Source organism: Trachemys scripta, chromosome 5, assembly GCF_013100865.1.
Source record: "Trachemys scripta elegans isolate TJP31775 chromosome 5, CAS_Tse_1.0, whole genome shotgun sequence".
In the NCBI taxonomy this organism is placed as follows: Eukaryota; Metazoa; Chordata; order Testudines; family Emydidae; genus Trachemys; species Trachemys scripta.
In genome coordinates, this window is record NC_048302.1 from 96,706,125 (window position 1) to 96,722,825 (window position 16,701).

At 43.3% G+C, this 16,701-nt stretch overlaps 1 protein-coding gene across 2 annotated transcripts in view; it reads right to left on the reverse strand.

Annotated features, from left to right (window-relative positions):
* Window positions 1-16,701, reverse strand: part of KLB (klotho beta) — a 44,443-nt gene extending 27,742 nt beyond the window's left edge. Inside the window, exon 1 of one of the 2 annotated variants that reach the window (XM_034772254.1) lies at window positions 15,817-16,701. In XM_034772254.1, coding sequence (XP_034628145.1) covers window positions 15,817-16,554 — 738 coding nt within the window. In that variant the 5' untranslated portion in view covers window positions 16,555-16,701. Of the gene's footprint in view, window positions 1-12,637; window positions 13,103-15,816 lie in introns of those variants that run through there. The other variant, XM_034772255.1, reaches the window with a different exon arrangement.

The following is a 16,701-nucleotide window of genomic DNA, read 5'->3' on the forward strand; positions in this document are numbered from 1 at the left end:
GCGTCTCATATTAGTTTTCATGAGACAGCATAATCTGACTACTATCCTATCAACCTGAGGGATACCTGGGTTTGCTGGGCACACAAACTTGTGTGCTCCTCTTGGGATACACTTCAAGTGGTCTACTTCACTTAATTGGGCAACAACTCTGTGTATAAGTGCTCACTGATAGGGGGTAAGTTTTGCTCAGTGTATAAACCTTAATAATTAGAGAAAGGCCCAAGCTGAAAAGTTTGGACTCAGATTTCAACTTTCCCAAAGTTTGGAGGATTTTTGATCCAGGATTTTGGTTCATGCCCATCCCTGCTTTAAGTTTCTGTAATCACAACTTATCTGACAATGCATGAGGCAAAACACAATGCAATTTTTTCCTCATGCATGTTGGCTCTGCAGTACTGAAAATAATATCATATTGGTTTTACTAGTAAAGTAACAAGTTATGGCTCAGAAGATACATAGGTAGCACTCACAATGGACCAAATATTAAAGTCAGTAGGAGTTTTACTAATGACTTCAACGGCAATCAAATGGCACACTGGGCCAAACCTTAAGTCAATTTTCTGAACGTGATCACATTTGAAAGATGTGTATTATGCAGCACATACTAGGATGATCTTAATATGCCATGACAACTCATTCCATGTTCATCATTTAAATAACATGAATATAATCAAATGTTGTCTATGATCTATGTATGAAAAACCATATATAAGACCTTAGTCCCCATCTCACTCAGATAATACTATGAAAATTATTCAGACAAACAGAGTTTTGGATAAAGGAGGGTCTTTCCAATGGATTTGACATACATGAAGGCATTTGACCTCTACTCAGATAAAGGAGTTTGCCAGATAATTGAGTTTACTTTGTTTCTCAAGTGTGGATCTTTACTTTGGGCTGAAAAAAACTGCACTGTTTACACGCAGAGAAAATACTGACAGATGTGAAACACTTATAGTTCTGAGTTACACCAGCATAATTGGCAAGCAAAATAATGCTGCTTAGAAACAAAGTAATTTTAGATAAACAATGTCAGACATTTGACACTTATTTTGGAACAAAAGACACTGCTAGTCTCAAAGTGAGTGGTATGAGAGTCAAATACATGCTTGGGTAAGTTAAAGAACACTGGAGAAAATAGTTTAGTGAAATCTTGTATATCAGCTGTTTTATGGTTGTCCAAGGCCACCATCTCTCTATCATAACATTGATACAAGGTCTATCTTTAGAAACACTGATCAAACTTAACATTAATCTTTGAAATGCAGAATCTGTAGCTAAATGGGGAAGTCAGCAAAATGGTATTCAGGAGGCAAATTTAAAGATACAGTCTAATATAATGTCAGTGTTCTCTTAAGATTCCAGTTAGAGAATATCACATCTACAATACATTATTCATCGACATCACAAAAACTACTATCACAACTGATGCTAGCTGGCACCCTTGGCAGAGAAGTCAATGTGTGGGTAGGAATATAGACCAAACTACCCTCTTAGGGCTTGTCTAAACTTAAAATGTTACAGGAGCACAGCTCCATCGCTGCAGCTATGCCGCCATAGTACTTCAGTGTAGATGCTACCTAAGCCGACGGGAGGGATTCTCCTGTTAGTGTAGGTAATACATCTCCCCAAATGGCAGTAGCTACGTCAACGGAAAAAATTATTCCATTGACCTAGTGCTGTCTACCTGGGGACTAAGGTCGGCTTAACAATGCTGCCTCAAGAATGTGGATTTTTCACAGCCCTAACCAATGTAGTTAAAGTGACCTTATTTTCTAGCATAGACCAGGCCTTACTCTCTTCCAAGTGTCCCTCCAGCTCAGGGTTGGACAGTATGGGAAGGCTTGCTTTGCCATTGACCTATTTAGTTCATGTTTTGTGGCAATTTCCATTGCAGTCAGTCTGACACCTTTTTCAAACACTATCTTCACTCACAGTTATTAATAAAAATGGTTGTTTTTACATCATTTTACAAGAAAATGCCTGCAGAAGTTGGCAGTGTATATTCACTACGGTGAATCAAGGCACTATCCATGAAGTTAAGTACATCAGAACAATATAAACACATCTCTAGATGTAGAGATGGAGGGAAAGGGAGTGTTAAAAAATAACCCACAGCTAAAATGCAGCGGTTCATGGTAAAATGCAATCATGGAGAATTAATTATATGCATATGATCTTTCAGAAGGCTGGCTAGAAACAAATAAAATGTGCTACTACTATTCAAAAGCTTTGTCTACCCTGGGGATTTCAGCCACTGGTACCAGACACGAGTGTATTTTACTGGTGTTAAACCCCTAATATAGATAGGCAAAACCACCATAAGCCAGGATTTGCACTGGTGCAGCTTTACTCCAATTTCAATCAGGGGTAAACTCCATTGGTATGAATTGCGGTTTAGCCGGCCTACGCTAGAAGTTTTTACTGGTGCAATGGAGATAGCAGTATCTGCCTACTCGGGAGCTGTTGTGAGGCTTGATTCATTAATATTTGTAAAGCAATTAAAATCCTCCGATAAGTGTATATAAATGCAAAATGGCATTATGGATGGAACCAACTTATTAATCTTGCAGTGCTATGGATTAAACAGAAAATAAATATCAGTTTTAAAAGTTAGATCACACAAAACATTGGCTATTTTGAGTAAATATTGACTAATCTATTTTCAGTTAGAGTTTAATACCTAATCTTTCATTTGCCTTTTAGATCAAGGCTAAACATCAAGGCTAAGTACACAATGGAGGTAACATCAATACTGTGCATTTTATTCTAGGCGCATGTGACATTAATTTCAGCACATTTTCCTGATATGAATGTAGCAAACATACAATGGACTTGAAGTCAAATACAATGCTAAATTAGTTAATATAAACCCATTAAGAATGCTTAGACTACACTAGCCTGTTTAATAAAATAAGGAAAGCAATGCTATATGTGTTCATTTCTTAGCTATACAGATCGCTGTCTGATAATCATGTTCTGTAAGTCCTTTACCATACTGTCTAAGGCCCTGATCCTGCACTGAACCTTGTGCAGGTGCAGGGGGCTGCTCCTGCAAACTCACTGTAGGACTGAGGCCTTCATTCATCTATTCCCATATGATTTGTTATGGTTAGGTTATTTTCCTTAAACACTTTGGCAATCAGCAGAGAATAAAGTATCACTTCTGATGCTAATTTACATTAGTGCACAAAGGCATGAACAGTTTAGAATAAGAATTAGAATGAAAAATACAAGCATGACTTTTTTTTAATCTGTTTAACAAAATAATTCAGTTACTGTGTTTTTTCTTTTTGAAACCGTGAAGAGGCAGAACAAAGAACCTGATTGGATAGGTTATATTTCTGACATTTGTTACCTCTTTTTGATACAACAAGCAACTAGTCTAAGGCTACGTCTACACTACAGACCTTACAGTGGCACAGCTCTACCCCTGTAGCTGCGCTGCTGTAAGGTCCCCTGTGTAGCTGCTCTATGCTGGCAGGAGAGAGCTCTCTCGTAGGTATAATTAACCCCCCCCCCAACGAACACACTGGAGCTTTCGTCGGTGAAACTTATGTCAGTCGGGGGAGGGGAGGAAGGAGGAAAATCACACCCGTGACTGACAAACATTTTGTCAACAACAGTGCTAGTGTAGACAAAACCTGAGTTTCAGGGGTTGTTGGTTGTTCTAATTGGCAGTAGAAATTGACAATAGAGTCTAGTATTTTCTCTGATGCAATCTTGTTTATTTTACAAGGAATGTACAAAGTCCTACTTCTGTAAATGCAGGAGGAACTAAAAACAAAAGGTTAATTGGTTTATAGACCCAAGATTCTTTCAGCCAACATCCCCAACCTAGAACCTCTCTCTCTGTTTCTCCCAGAAATACACTGCTTCCAGATGTTGCTTGGCTTTCCTTTTTTGGTCTCTGAGTCTCTCTCTGGGCATGGCTACACTTGCAAGTTAGAGCGCATTAAAGCAGCCCCGGGCGCCCTAACTCCCAACCCATCCACACTGGCAAGGCACTTAGAGCACCTGGACTCTGGAGCGCTCCTAGTAATCCACCTCCACGAGAAACATAACGCTTGTTGCGCCTCGGCTGAAATGCCCCAGCGTCAGTGTGAACAAGGTGTTGCATTACTGCGCTTTGACTGGCCTCTGGAAACGTCCCATAATCCCCTTAAGTCAAGTGGCCACTCTTGTCATTGTTTTGGAATCGGCTGTAGGAATGCGGATATCCCCTTTCAAAGCTCCGTTTCTGACAGCCGGCATGCTTATCTGCTCTAGGACAAAGCAAGCCATTGGTGTGGAATGTTGCTTGCTGTGAGTGTGCGAGAGAGAGGCGGGAGGAAGGGGGGTCTGAACTTACAAGACAGCATGCTGACACACTCTCAGCACCCCAAAAACCCACTCTCTCTCCCCCCACATATACACAACACACTCCCTGTCGCACTCCACCCCATCCCCCGCATTTGAAAAGCACGTTGCAGCCACTTGAACACTGGAATAGCTACCACAATGAACTGCTCTTTGTGGCGTTGCAAGAGCTGCTAATGTGGCCATGCCAGTGCACTTCCATCTGAAAGTGTAAACACTCGGCAGCGTTTTCCCTGCTGCGGTCGCTGAAGGCTGGTTTAACTCCCAGCACTCTACATCCACAAGTGTAGCCATGCCCTCAGTTACTTGTCTGCACTCCAGCTTGTCTTTTTCACATACACAATCCACACACGCCTACTCAGAACAATAGCAGTGGAACCGTCCACCCACATGGTGCTAGATTATGGGGAGATTTCATTATGCCTTGTATTAGGTTGTGTCTCTTTAACTGTCTCTTACAGCTATACTTAATGAAGGGCGTGTTCACAATAATCAGTTTCAATGAGGTTTAACTTAATACATAACAAGCTCATAACAGTTATAGTATTAGGACTTGTCTACATTGGCAAGTTTCTGTGCAGTAAAGCAGCTTTCTGCGGTCTAATCCCTGAGGTGTATCAAGCCACAAACTGCACAGTTGCAGCACTGTAAAAAAACCACCCCGATGAGACACGTACACCATTCTGCGCAGGGGCTACAGCGCTGTGGTACCAGTGTAGACACCCTGGTTGATTACAGCCCTGCGATTGGCCTCCGGGAGGTGTCCCACAATGCCTGTTCTCACCTCTCTGGCCATCGGTTTGAACTCTACTGCCCCGCCCCTTAAATTCCTTGGAAATTTTGAAAGTCCTCTTCCTGTTTATTCGGTGACGCGTGCAGTGGTCTCAGCACACCTTTCCAGGTGACCATGCCTGCTCCACGCAGCAGGCGATCCCCCACGTGGAGCAATGCCAAGCAGCTGGACCTCATCAGCATGTGGGGAGAGGAGGCTGTCCAGTCCCAGCTGTGCTCTAGCCATAGGAATTATGATAGATTTAATGATGCATGACAGAAAGGGGCCATGACCAGGACACCCTGCAGTGCAGGGACATAGTGAAGGAGCTGCAGAATGCCTAGCACAAGGTGCAGGAGGCAAACTGCCGCTCCGGTGCTGCGCCCACGAGCTGCTGGTTCTACAAAGAGCTGGACACGATACTCGGGGGGCGACTCCACCTACACTGTGAAGGCCACCATGGATACTTCGGTGGCTTGCATGCCAGTCAAGAGTGGACCAAGCCAGGAGGAGGAAATCTTGGACGAGGCTCCGGAGGGTGATGGGGACCGAGAGGCAGAGGACGACTCGGAGGTCAGAGATGCATCCAACCAGAAGCTCTTCTCTTCCCCGGAGGAGGGTAGCCAGTCACAGCTGTCAGAGCTTGGCAAAGCACAAACAGGAGAGGAGGCCCCTGGTAAGTGGTTTTGATTTTGGGAATTGCTGAAGCGAGTTGTTGGGGGCAGGAGGGTTGCAGAAAGCAGGCTTGTGTCTGTATGATGTGCGTACCACCACATGCCTAGTCTGAGTGGCAGAACAGGGTGTTGATTGACTCCCTCATTTCATGGGAATCTGCCTCAGAGATCTCCACAAAACTTTCATGGAGATACTGGGCAATCTGCTGCTGCAGGTTCTTTGGCAGAGCTGCTTTGTTTCTTGCCCCATTAAGGGTAACTTTCTCTGGTGGGGGGACGGGGACCATTGCTGCACACAGGCAAGCCGCATAAGGGCCAGGGCAGAAGCTGCAGTCTTGGAGAAGACCCTCCCTTGATTTCCTGCTCACTCTCAGCAGCGAGATATCTTCCATAATGAACACAGCCTGTGGAAAATGTGGGGACAGTAATGATTATAAGGCCCCTCCCTACAGTGCTGGCTTATCCCAAGAGCCCCATGCCCAGTGTACAGTACGGTCCTGGAACACTGATTTCCCCTGCCCCTGAGTCTTGTGGCTCATGTGTGCTTGCCTGGGGTCAGCCAGTTAGTGACAGGTATGTGAACAGTGGCTGTGTTTTAAATCACGGAATCAGTGTTGTGTTGCAAACAATTCTGCGTCCGTAAAATGTTGCATTTTGGCTTCTCAGCCTCCCTCTTTGTTATCGCCGGCTGAATGGCTGTGCAGAATTAGAAAGCGGAAAGGAGGAACTAAAGAGGACTTTCTGCATGATGTCCTGATGCATTCTGCAGCCAAAAAACAAGAATTGAAGTAGTGGCAGGACAGTGAGAAGAGGGACTGAAAGGAAAACGCGGCACGCCAGAACGAAGCCACAGAGCAGCTCTTAAAGGTTATGGAGCACCAAGAGGACACACTCCAGGCACTATTAGCACTGTAAACCGAGCAGCTCCTCGCCCACCCTCCTGCAGCTGCTGTTGCAAAACTCTTTCCCATGCGCCCCACAGACACCGCCAAAACACTCTTATCAATCTCCTGGCTCCAGTCTGTACCCGCTGCATTCCACTCCTGCCTCGTCACAGTTCAGCCCTGTGGACTCCCAGTACCCACTGCACTCAACACTCGTCCCTCTGCAGTTTAGCCCTGCTGAAGTACAGTACCTGCTGCACTGTACTCCAAAGGACAAGGTTGCATATGATACCTAGACATACACAAATCTTTAACCGTCCTGGGACCCCACCTCCTCCTGAGACCATCCCTTCCCCCATCTGCCACAGTTCCAATGTGTTGTTTTGTTTGTCTCTCCCCTCTGGTTATTGTTTTTTAATAAAATAATTGTTTTGGTTTGAAAGCAATCTTTATTCCATTAACTGAAAGAAAACAGAGCCTTGCAAAGCAACAGGCAATTTTCTTAAACCTTCACAGTGCATCGTCTGAACCAATCACAACCACCTCCTAGCATTACAAGCACTGCACTCCCGAGCATAGCAACAAATATTAGTGGATTTCAGCTTCAAATTGCTGCCTCAAGGCATCCCTGATCCTTATGTTCAAATTCAGCCTCCAGGCGTTGAGCCTCAGTGGTCCAGCCCTGAGTGAAGCTTTCACCTTTCCCTTCATAAATATTATGGAACATACAGCACGTGGCTATAAGCTTAGGAATATTATCATTGGCCAAGTCCAGTCTCCCATATAGGCAGCGCCAGCAAGCCTTTAAATGGCCAAAAGCACATTCAACAGTCATTCTGCACTTGCTCAGCTTGTTGTTCAACCACTCCTTACTACTGTCAAGGTGCCCTGTGTATGGCTTCATAATCCACAACATTAAGGGGGTAGGGCAAGGTCTCCCAGGATCACAATGGGCATTTTGACTTCCCCTATGGTGATCTTCTGGTCTGGGAAGAAAGTTTCTGCTTGCAGCTTCCTGAACAGGCCAGTGTTCCGAAAGATGAGTGCGCCGTGCACCTTTCCGGACCAGCCTGCGTTAATGTCCATGAAACGCCCATGGTGATCTACAAGCGCCTAGAGTACCATAGAGAAATACCCCTTCCGATTAATGTACTCGGTGGCTAGATGGTCTGGTGCCAGAATTGGAATATGCGCCCCTCCATAGTTAGGGAACCACATTTGTGCAAAGCCTTCCACAATGTCATGCACGTTGCCCAGAATCACGGTCTTGCAGAACAGGATGTGATTAATGGCCTTGCACACTTCCCTCAACATGTGTACAACGATTGACTTTCCCACTCCGAACTGGTTAGCAACTGATCGGTACCAGTCTGGAGTAGGCAGCTTTCATAATACAATTGCGACATGCTTCTCCAATGACAAGGCAACTCTCATTCTCGAGTTTTTGCGCCGCAGGGCTGGGGTGAGCTCATCACACAGTCCCATGAATGTGGCTTTCCTCATCTGAAAGTTCTGCAGCCACTGCTCATCATCCCAGACGTGCATCACAATGTGATCCCACCACTCAGTGTTTGTTTCCCAACCCCAAAAGCGTGTTCCACTGCAGTCAGCACCTCCGTGAATGCCACAAGCAATCTCGTGTCGTAACTACTATGCGTGGCAAGATCAATGTCAAACTCCTCTTGCCTTTGTAGTTTAAGGAATAACTCCACTGTCACTCGTGACATGTTAGTGAGAGCGAGCAGCATATTGGTGAACAGTGCAGGATCCATTCCTGCAGACTGAAGAGGCAAAGCGCGCAGTACACAAACTGTTGAAAGATGGCGCCAAATGAGGACAGAAGCACGGGGATTGCTGAGATGTGAAGCAATGCATCATGGGACAGGACCCTGGATGCCCTGTGACCCCCTCCACCTTCCCACAACTCTTAGCAGCAGAAGAGGAAGAGATGCTCTGTGGGATAGCTGCCCAGAGTGCACTGCTCCAAATACCACTGCAAGGGCCACAAGTGGGAAAATGCTATTGCGCAGGCAGCTGTCAGTGTGAACACACAACAGCGGTTTCCCTTCAGCGCTCTCTGAGTGGCGCTGTAACTGCTGGCGATGTAACTCTGCCAGCGTAGACATACTGTTAGACTTCATTTTGGAAGAAAGGCAAATGTGTGTCACTTGATGGCAAATTGATTAGATTTCAGTTCAAGGAGCTTTTTGTCAGTGATAGATACTACAGGTTCAGTAGTGATAGAACCTTAATCTTGCAAGCTGCTCCACATGGCTGAATGCTTGTGTCTTTGTAGAAACCCATTTTAATTAATGGGGCTCTATACAGGTGGAGAGTTCCACCCATTCCAGCACAGCGTGGAGGCTCCGGGCTCTTACTATTAAATGTGTAGTATGTTGAATATGTTCCATTCAAATGATTTCCAAGCAATTTAAGGAAAATAAGTTGAATTAAACGAATCACATGGGAACAGGCGAACTGAATCAGTGTGTTCAAGAACTTACGAAATAGTCTTATCACCAGGGCCGGTGCAACCCATTAGGCTACTTAGGTGGTCGCCTAGGGCGCTAGCATTTGGGGGGCGGCATTTTGGGTCCTTTGGCAGCGGCGGGATCTTCGGCTGCCCCGGTCGTCATTGGCATTTAGGCGGAGGGAGCTGGGGCAGGGGGACGCGGGGCGGGCTGCCTGCAGCAAGTAAGGGGGGGAGGCGGCGGCACGCAGGGGAACTGCTCCCCGCCCCAGCTCACCTCTGCTCCGTCTCCTCCCCGAGCACGCCGCCCCGCTCTGCTTCTCTCCTCCCAGGCTTGCGGCGCCAAACAGCTGATTGGCGCCGCAAGTCTGGGAGGCAGGAGAAGTGGAGCAGCGACGGCGTGCTCGGGGAGGAGGCGGAGCAGAGGTGAGCTGGTGCTGGGAGCTGCCGCACGGCTCCCTGGGCTGGGGAGAGCTGCCACGGGGGGGGGGGGGGGGGGGGGGCCCCTCGGGGGGGGGGGGGGGGGGCGGCGGCGGGGGGGGGCGCCTTAGGGTGGAGAGCTGCCACAAGGCTCGGGGAGCTGCCTAGGGCGCGAAACATCCTTGCACCCTCCCTGCTTATCACCCAGGGCTCTTAATATTTAAGAAATAAACATACTAACATATTGCTTTTGAAATTAATGGTCTCTTTGTCAGTATCGGAGTCCTCCTGGACAGTGCAGGTTGTAGGATCAAAGCTTAAGATTGCATTTCTCAATGAAGGAGGCAATATGCTTAGTGGTGTGAGAAGCAGACCAAAACCTTCAGGTTCTGTTCTCTGCTCAGATGATTACCACTCAATTAACTTGGATAAATTACTTAACATTTTTGTGCTTCTGTTTCCTCAACTATAAAATGTAGATAATACTTAAATATTATTATAATTTATTATTTGTATTATGACACAACCCCATTGGACTGTGCACTGTGCACACAACTATGAAAGACAGACCCTGCCCCAAACAGCTGGCAGTCTGAATAAATAACAGAGATTCTATGAAGCTTAATTTATTGATGTTTGCGTTATTTGATTTTGGTTCTTAGATCACACAGTGACAGGTGCATTAGAAATACTTAAGAGAAGTAAAATTTTTGCAAAACACTGTGAAGTCCTTGAGTGTAAGGTGCTATGTAAGGGCAAATGAGTATTGAATATTGATATTTTAGGTAAGGGAGTTTGTTTTGAAGTAGCTTCCCTCTAGAGAACAGGAAGAACTAAAGGATCAAGTGACAATGTATTATAGTTAACTAGGTCCAAATCCCAGTACTACTAAAGTAAATTATAATACTTCCACTGACTGAAGTTGGACCAAATTTTGGCCTCTTGCAGACCTTCCTGAATAAGGGCTCTAGGAAGGAATCTTTGTCCTTCTATTACATATCAGAACACTGGTTGGAAAAAAGAAAAAACAATGTTTTAAAAGAGAAGAAAAAAGGTAATGAAACAAACTGGGTTGTTAAAACTTTAAAAAGTCTTATGCAATTGCATAGCATGTATATATCCACATGTATGTATTATTAGTTTTGTAATATTAACTTCTGCAAACTAAGTGCTAGAAACAAGAGTTTTTAACTATTATAAGACAAGCTTATCAAATGTGCCCTAGATGCCCTGATAACTATTGATGGATTTTGTCCTCAGAGGAGAGAAGTGATTAAATCCCAACAGTCAAATCTGCAAACTTGGCTGTGCTAAAGTTACACACCTAAACAAGTGGCCTGATTTTCAGAGGTGCTTAACACCCACATCTTATTTGATTTCAGTGCAAGCCAATTCAGCACCTCTGAAAGTTCACTGAGATGCCTAAATATGGATTTAGATGCCAAACTGTAGGCACTTATATTTAAATATTTGGCTCCTACTTTTTGAAGATCCCTGTCTTGGCCCACAGAACCCAGGCCAGATTGTGTCTTAATTTGTAATGATCTGGCTGTGGAATTGGTTTCCGGAGTCATCCTTCTGCAACAGAAATGTTTATTTTCCCATTATTTCCCAATTATCTTCTAAATATTTGTTTTTTAATATCAGGTTATATGATGATTGTATATATATCCTATTGCCTATGACAACATCTCTTTGAAAAGAAAATGTCTATTAGATTTTAACAACATTTACATTTGGGTAGAAAAAGAATAGATTACTATTTCACACAGACAAACAAAATCATTGGCACTTAATTTAAAACTATTAATCTGTTGTAGTGTTTCTCCAACAGAGATGCTGGTACCAAGCTCTTCCAGCAAACAGGAGGACCAGATTGCCCTGCCTAGATCCATGCTTGGTGGAGACTCACCACACGCAAACCTCCCTCCTTTCCTGTGGCACTGTATCTAATTCCTGGATCCTGTGGAGGTCTCTCTGGAGCAGGGTGGGAGGGGAGCGGGGGGGAGAGCATTTGGGTGGATATGGTGGAGACGCAAATTATTCCCTCTGTGAAAATTAATTTGGAAAGATAATAAAGCCTGGGGCTTTTCAGTGGAGACTCTTCCAAAAGTCCCAAAGGCAGCAGTGGCTCTGGGAAACTCCTGGTAGCATGGGTGCTGCGAAGGAGTGGGGGGCAAGCTGCCAGGGCACTGAGGCCATGTCTACACTACAAACACTATAGCAGCACAGCTGCAGTACTGCAGCAATGCTGCTGCAGAGCTATAGCATAGACACTTCCTACATTGTTGGAAGGGGATTTTCCATTGATGTGGTTAATCCACCTCCCTGAGAGGTGGTAGCTAGGTTGATAGAAGAATTATTCCTTCAACCTAGCCACGTCTACACTGAAGGTTAGGTCAACCTATCCACAGCACTCAGGGCTCTAAATTTTTCACAGCCCTGATACATAGTTAGGTTGATATAATTTTTAAGTGCAGACTAGGTCTGAGCCTCTACATGGATGATCTCTCATGAATTCCTAAGGACAGACCAGGTATGGGGGAGGCCCTGTTGCCTTTTCCACGGAAAGGGTGATGTGAACGGGAGCGGTGCCAGGGTTTTTGCTGCCCTAGGCGGCAGCGCTCCTCCTCTGAGCATTCGGTGGCGGAGGTCCTTCTGCTTCACGTCTTCGGGGCACTTCGGTGACGGGTCCAGGAGCGAGTGAAGGACCCGCCGCCGAATTTCCGCCAAAGACCCGGAGCAGAAGGACCCCCCACCACCGAATTGCCACCAAGGATGGCAAAATGCCGCCCCCTAAATCCTGCCGCCCTAGGCGACTGCCTAGGGTTGCCTAGTGGAAGCGCCAGCCCTGGATGTGAAGAAGGGTCCATGAGAAGATCTTTGTGGAGATTTCCTTACTATGGGTGACCCCTCTCATGATCTTTTCGCAGGAGGAAAGGGTCTGGGTCCAGGAATAATTTTTCTTCTACAATGTTCCCCTCCCCATTGTTACTCAGCAAAAGCAGAACTAACCAGAGAGCACTGGTTCAAAGCAGGAAGGGCAGATAGAACCTACCTTGTATTTTCTGTGATCTCCACCAATCTCAAAGGGAGCAAAAAAGGAGAGCAACAGATGGAATGTTATCAGACCCAGAGAAAAGAGTAACACAGGCCAGCTGAATCCCTGGTATAACTCCATTGGAATCACATTGTTCTGCCTTCTTTACATTTTGCCAGATTAATTGGATTAAAAAAAAAAAGTCAAGGAAATCCATTAACTTTCTCTGCATGGAGTCTTCTTTCCCTACCTTTGTAGAATGGCTCTCTTAGGAGTTAGTTCATAATCTTTGGGTCTCCTTTGTAGGGCTCTTACACATCTCATGATAAGTTAAGGTGAATTATTAATTGATTTTATATTATGCTTTTGTGAAATGTGGTCTCCTTTATCTGCAGAAGGAAGAAGGACCCCGCCCTGACCATCACTGTCCAAGTGGTATAAGATTTTACGTAGCATCTTATTATATTAACAATAACAATTAGGCAGTAGAATAGAGCCTGCTATCTAAGTGGATCCCAAAGTACTTTATAAGCTGTAAATAGCAAATTTGTCATTGACTTCAATGATAGCAGACTCAGGCCCTCAAAAACAACCAAAATAAAATATTATCCTCTATATAAGAGTGGATATAAGGAAGTGGAAACATGAGTTTGAATTTGAAATTTCCATTTAATTATTTCATTGTGGGCTATTTGCCCCCTCTATAGAAGAAGCTGGGCTTCTGACCCCTAAACTCATGGATCCACTCAGATCTTTTTTTTTTTTTGTGACAGCATTATATCGAGGTAGAGATGTAATTTTAAAATAAATCAATTGGAATATAAATACTGTACTTATATTTCAGTATATAAAGCAATATAACAAGTAATTGTCTGTATGAAATTTTAGTTTGTGCTGACTTCGCTAGTGCTTTTTATGTAGCCTGTTGTAAAACTATTCAATTATCTAGATCAGTTGATGTAACCCCTGGAAGACCTCTGCGTACCCACAAGGGTCCATGTGCCCCTGGTTGAGAACCACTGCCCTAAAGTAATAATATAGTGGCCAGATCAGTTTATCCAGAGAATTCTATACCTGTTCTTTCTGATTGACGTACTTCCTGGGTGGATTTGTTAATGTGCTTTGGCTGGCATGGGAATGTATTCCCAACAATGTCCCATCAAATAGATATGTGTTAGCTTTGAACAAAAGTCTTAGTTTATTGTAATTATCTGTGCAGCACTCACCTTTGCATAAATTAATCATAGTTCCCTTTACAAGAGCACTTTTATGTTGTATATAACTTATATACCCTGTGTTGAATCTCACAGAATGACAAAAATGATTTAACAAGCCATAAACCAGAGGTTGTCTGGACTTTGGATTATTTTATCTATTCTCTGAGAGATCTGAAAGCTGCTGAGTGTTTTTCTCCCTCTTGCAGAAGGCTGAAGAAATTTTTCTTATTTGAATTGTGGCAACAAATGTAACTGTCAAATTATGGAAGGTTTGAGAACAGAAAAATAATATTCAGACTTTTGGGTTGGTTTGAGAGATCGATTTCTACCCGCCGATTCCGGCGGGTAGTGAAGACGTAGCCTCAGTGAGTAGTATAATTAATTTCAATGAGGCTATCTGCCATGTAAGGTATCACTCAAGGTGGGTATGGGTTGCAGAATATGGCTGGCCCGTAATAAATTTAAACCCACCTGTGCTATTTTCCACTTTGTGCATTTCTTTAATTAAGAGGCCATAGGACATGGATTTAATTTATTTTCCTTTATTTTAGTATTTTATTTTTTCCCAATTCCACTTTAGTCTTTGTTTTTTAAAAAGTTATGAGTATCTACCTTGTCTAAGTCATATGACCAGGATGGCAACATCATTCACACCACACTCACCTTGTTCTTGTCCTATATTTTCAAAACTGACTAATAATTTTAGGTACTCAACTTGAGATACCTTAAGGACCCTGATTTTCAGAAAATGCTAAGCACTCCTTCTGTGAAAATCAAGCCTTTTAAAGATGTCTTGAATTGGAAAACACAAAATTGATGCAACCTAAAACATGTCACTTCTGAAAATCTTATTTGAATAATATTCATAATATATGGTAGTATTGGGGTGAACTGTAATGGTAATGGTGGGAGACTGTTAGAGTAGGATGGGAATTTGCTGTGGGTTATCTGTAAAATGGGGATAATATTGACCTCCTTTGTAAAGTTTGAGATCTACTGATGAAAAGTGCTAAATATGACCTTGACATTTATTTTTTTTTATCTTAAATTGTTGTACTTATAATGCATTTTTAAGTTATATCAAGGGCACATAAAGCATGTGGACAGGCATCCTTTTTTACCTTTTCTATATATTGAAATAATCTCGAAGCATGTGCTACTTCCTTTATGGTACTGATGAATGCTATTCTGGACCTCTCCTGCACTTGTTATTTTAAAAATATGACCCACTTTAACTACTTGTAACCTGGTACATTGTCTTCTTCCTCCTAACTTTTGTCCCTTCAATAAACAGTGGCAAAAACTTATATGAAGATGTATACTACAGCAGACAACTTTAGGGTCCAAGCCTGCATCCACTGAAGTCAGTGAGGGTAGGTTTGAGCCCAGAGGGTGTGCAATTCGTGAGAAGACTACTGCTAAATAAAATAACAAAATAAAACTGAAGAGCTGAAAGTAATACAGGGCTAATGTCATTTTAAAATTCTTAAATACTGATAGAGGATGTTTCTTTTCAAACAATAAATACAATTGGTAAGCCTGCTATATCAGTAAATATCAAATATTTTGCAATATGATTTTACCAGGCTGGGATGAATTATTTATATATATAAACTATTACTGGAAGAATTTATTAAATATACAAATATGAAAACTTTGGTTTAAATTAAAATAATAATCAGGACATGTGAGCAACAGCTGTTATTGGACTAAATGGAAAGACTGTGAAAGAAAGCTTCTGAATAACCATACTTTGCAGGCAATAGTAATTGAACTAAAGTAGTAAACTGTTGCTTTAATATATATATAGTGATTGAATGCCTGATGTGACTAGTAAAATAAATATTAAAAACAAAAGAAGACTGTTTCTTAGTATTTCACCAGTCCTAGATCTCTTTTATGCCAATTATACTAGTTTTATCCCTGCTACTTTCCATATTGGTACTGGAGCTGTTAAGATTAAACCTGGTTGTACTGTACCTTGATCAGATTGTGTCCTACAGTATAGACAGCTGCTATTTTCCCTCTCTCGCCAGGTGCATGCATACCTGTACCATACCCATGCCAGGCAACTAAATAAGGATTGTGGATTGTAATCCAGTATTTAACGCGGTCCCCAAAAATTTGGAAACAAAAAGCTGCATAGTCGTTGAAGATATCAATTACTGATTCATTTTTCCACCCCCCATATTTTTCTTGCAGTGCCAAAGGCAAGTCCCAGTGGTACAGAGTTACTATGGGCTCAATATTTCTGTGGACTAGAGAGTCAATGAGAGTATTGTAGTAGTGGAGTCCTTTTTCGTTGGCATTTGCTATCACCCCTCTGGGAAACAGCCTTGGCCATGAAATTGAAAACTGATAAAAAGTAACTCCCAAAAAATCCAGAGCTGACAAGTCTTTGTCCAGAAAAGTGTAACTGTTGCTGGAGTCATCTATGTTGGCAGCATCTCTGAAATCTGAGTGAACGAAGTGGTCCCATATTGAGGGTCCCTTTCCATCCTTCCTCCAGCTGCCTTCCACCTGAAATGCTCCAGTGCCTACTCCCCAAAGAAATTTTTTGGGGAAAGTGTCATACAGAAACATCTGAGTGCCATTCACAGGACTGAAGCTAAGGTCCTTTTCCCACACAGATCTTCCTTCTCCGGCAAGCCCGGTAACTGTCCTTATGAAAACAAATGCCCAAAAAGCAACAGATCTCTTCAGTCTTTGGCCACACATTGTGTCCTTCTATAGTGTATGTGTTAAAAGTCAGATTTCTTTCACTGATGCTGGAGAAAATCCATTCATTCCCTAGAGTCCCCTGCTGCACAGCCTGCCTTCATTTGCCACTAACTGCTGCAGTGTCTTATCAAAGCTTCAGTAAAA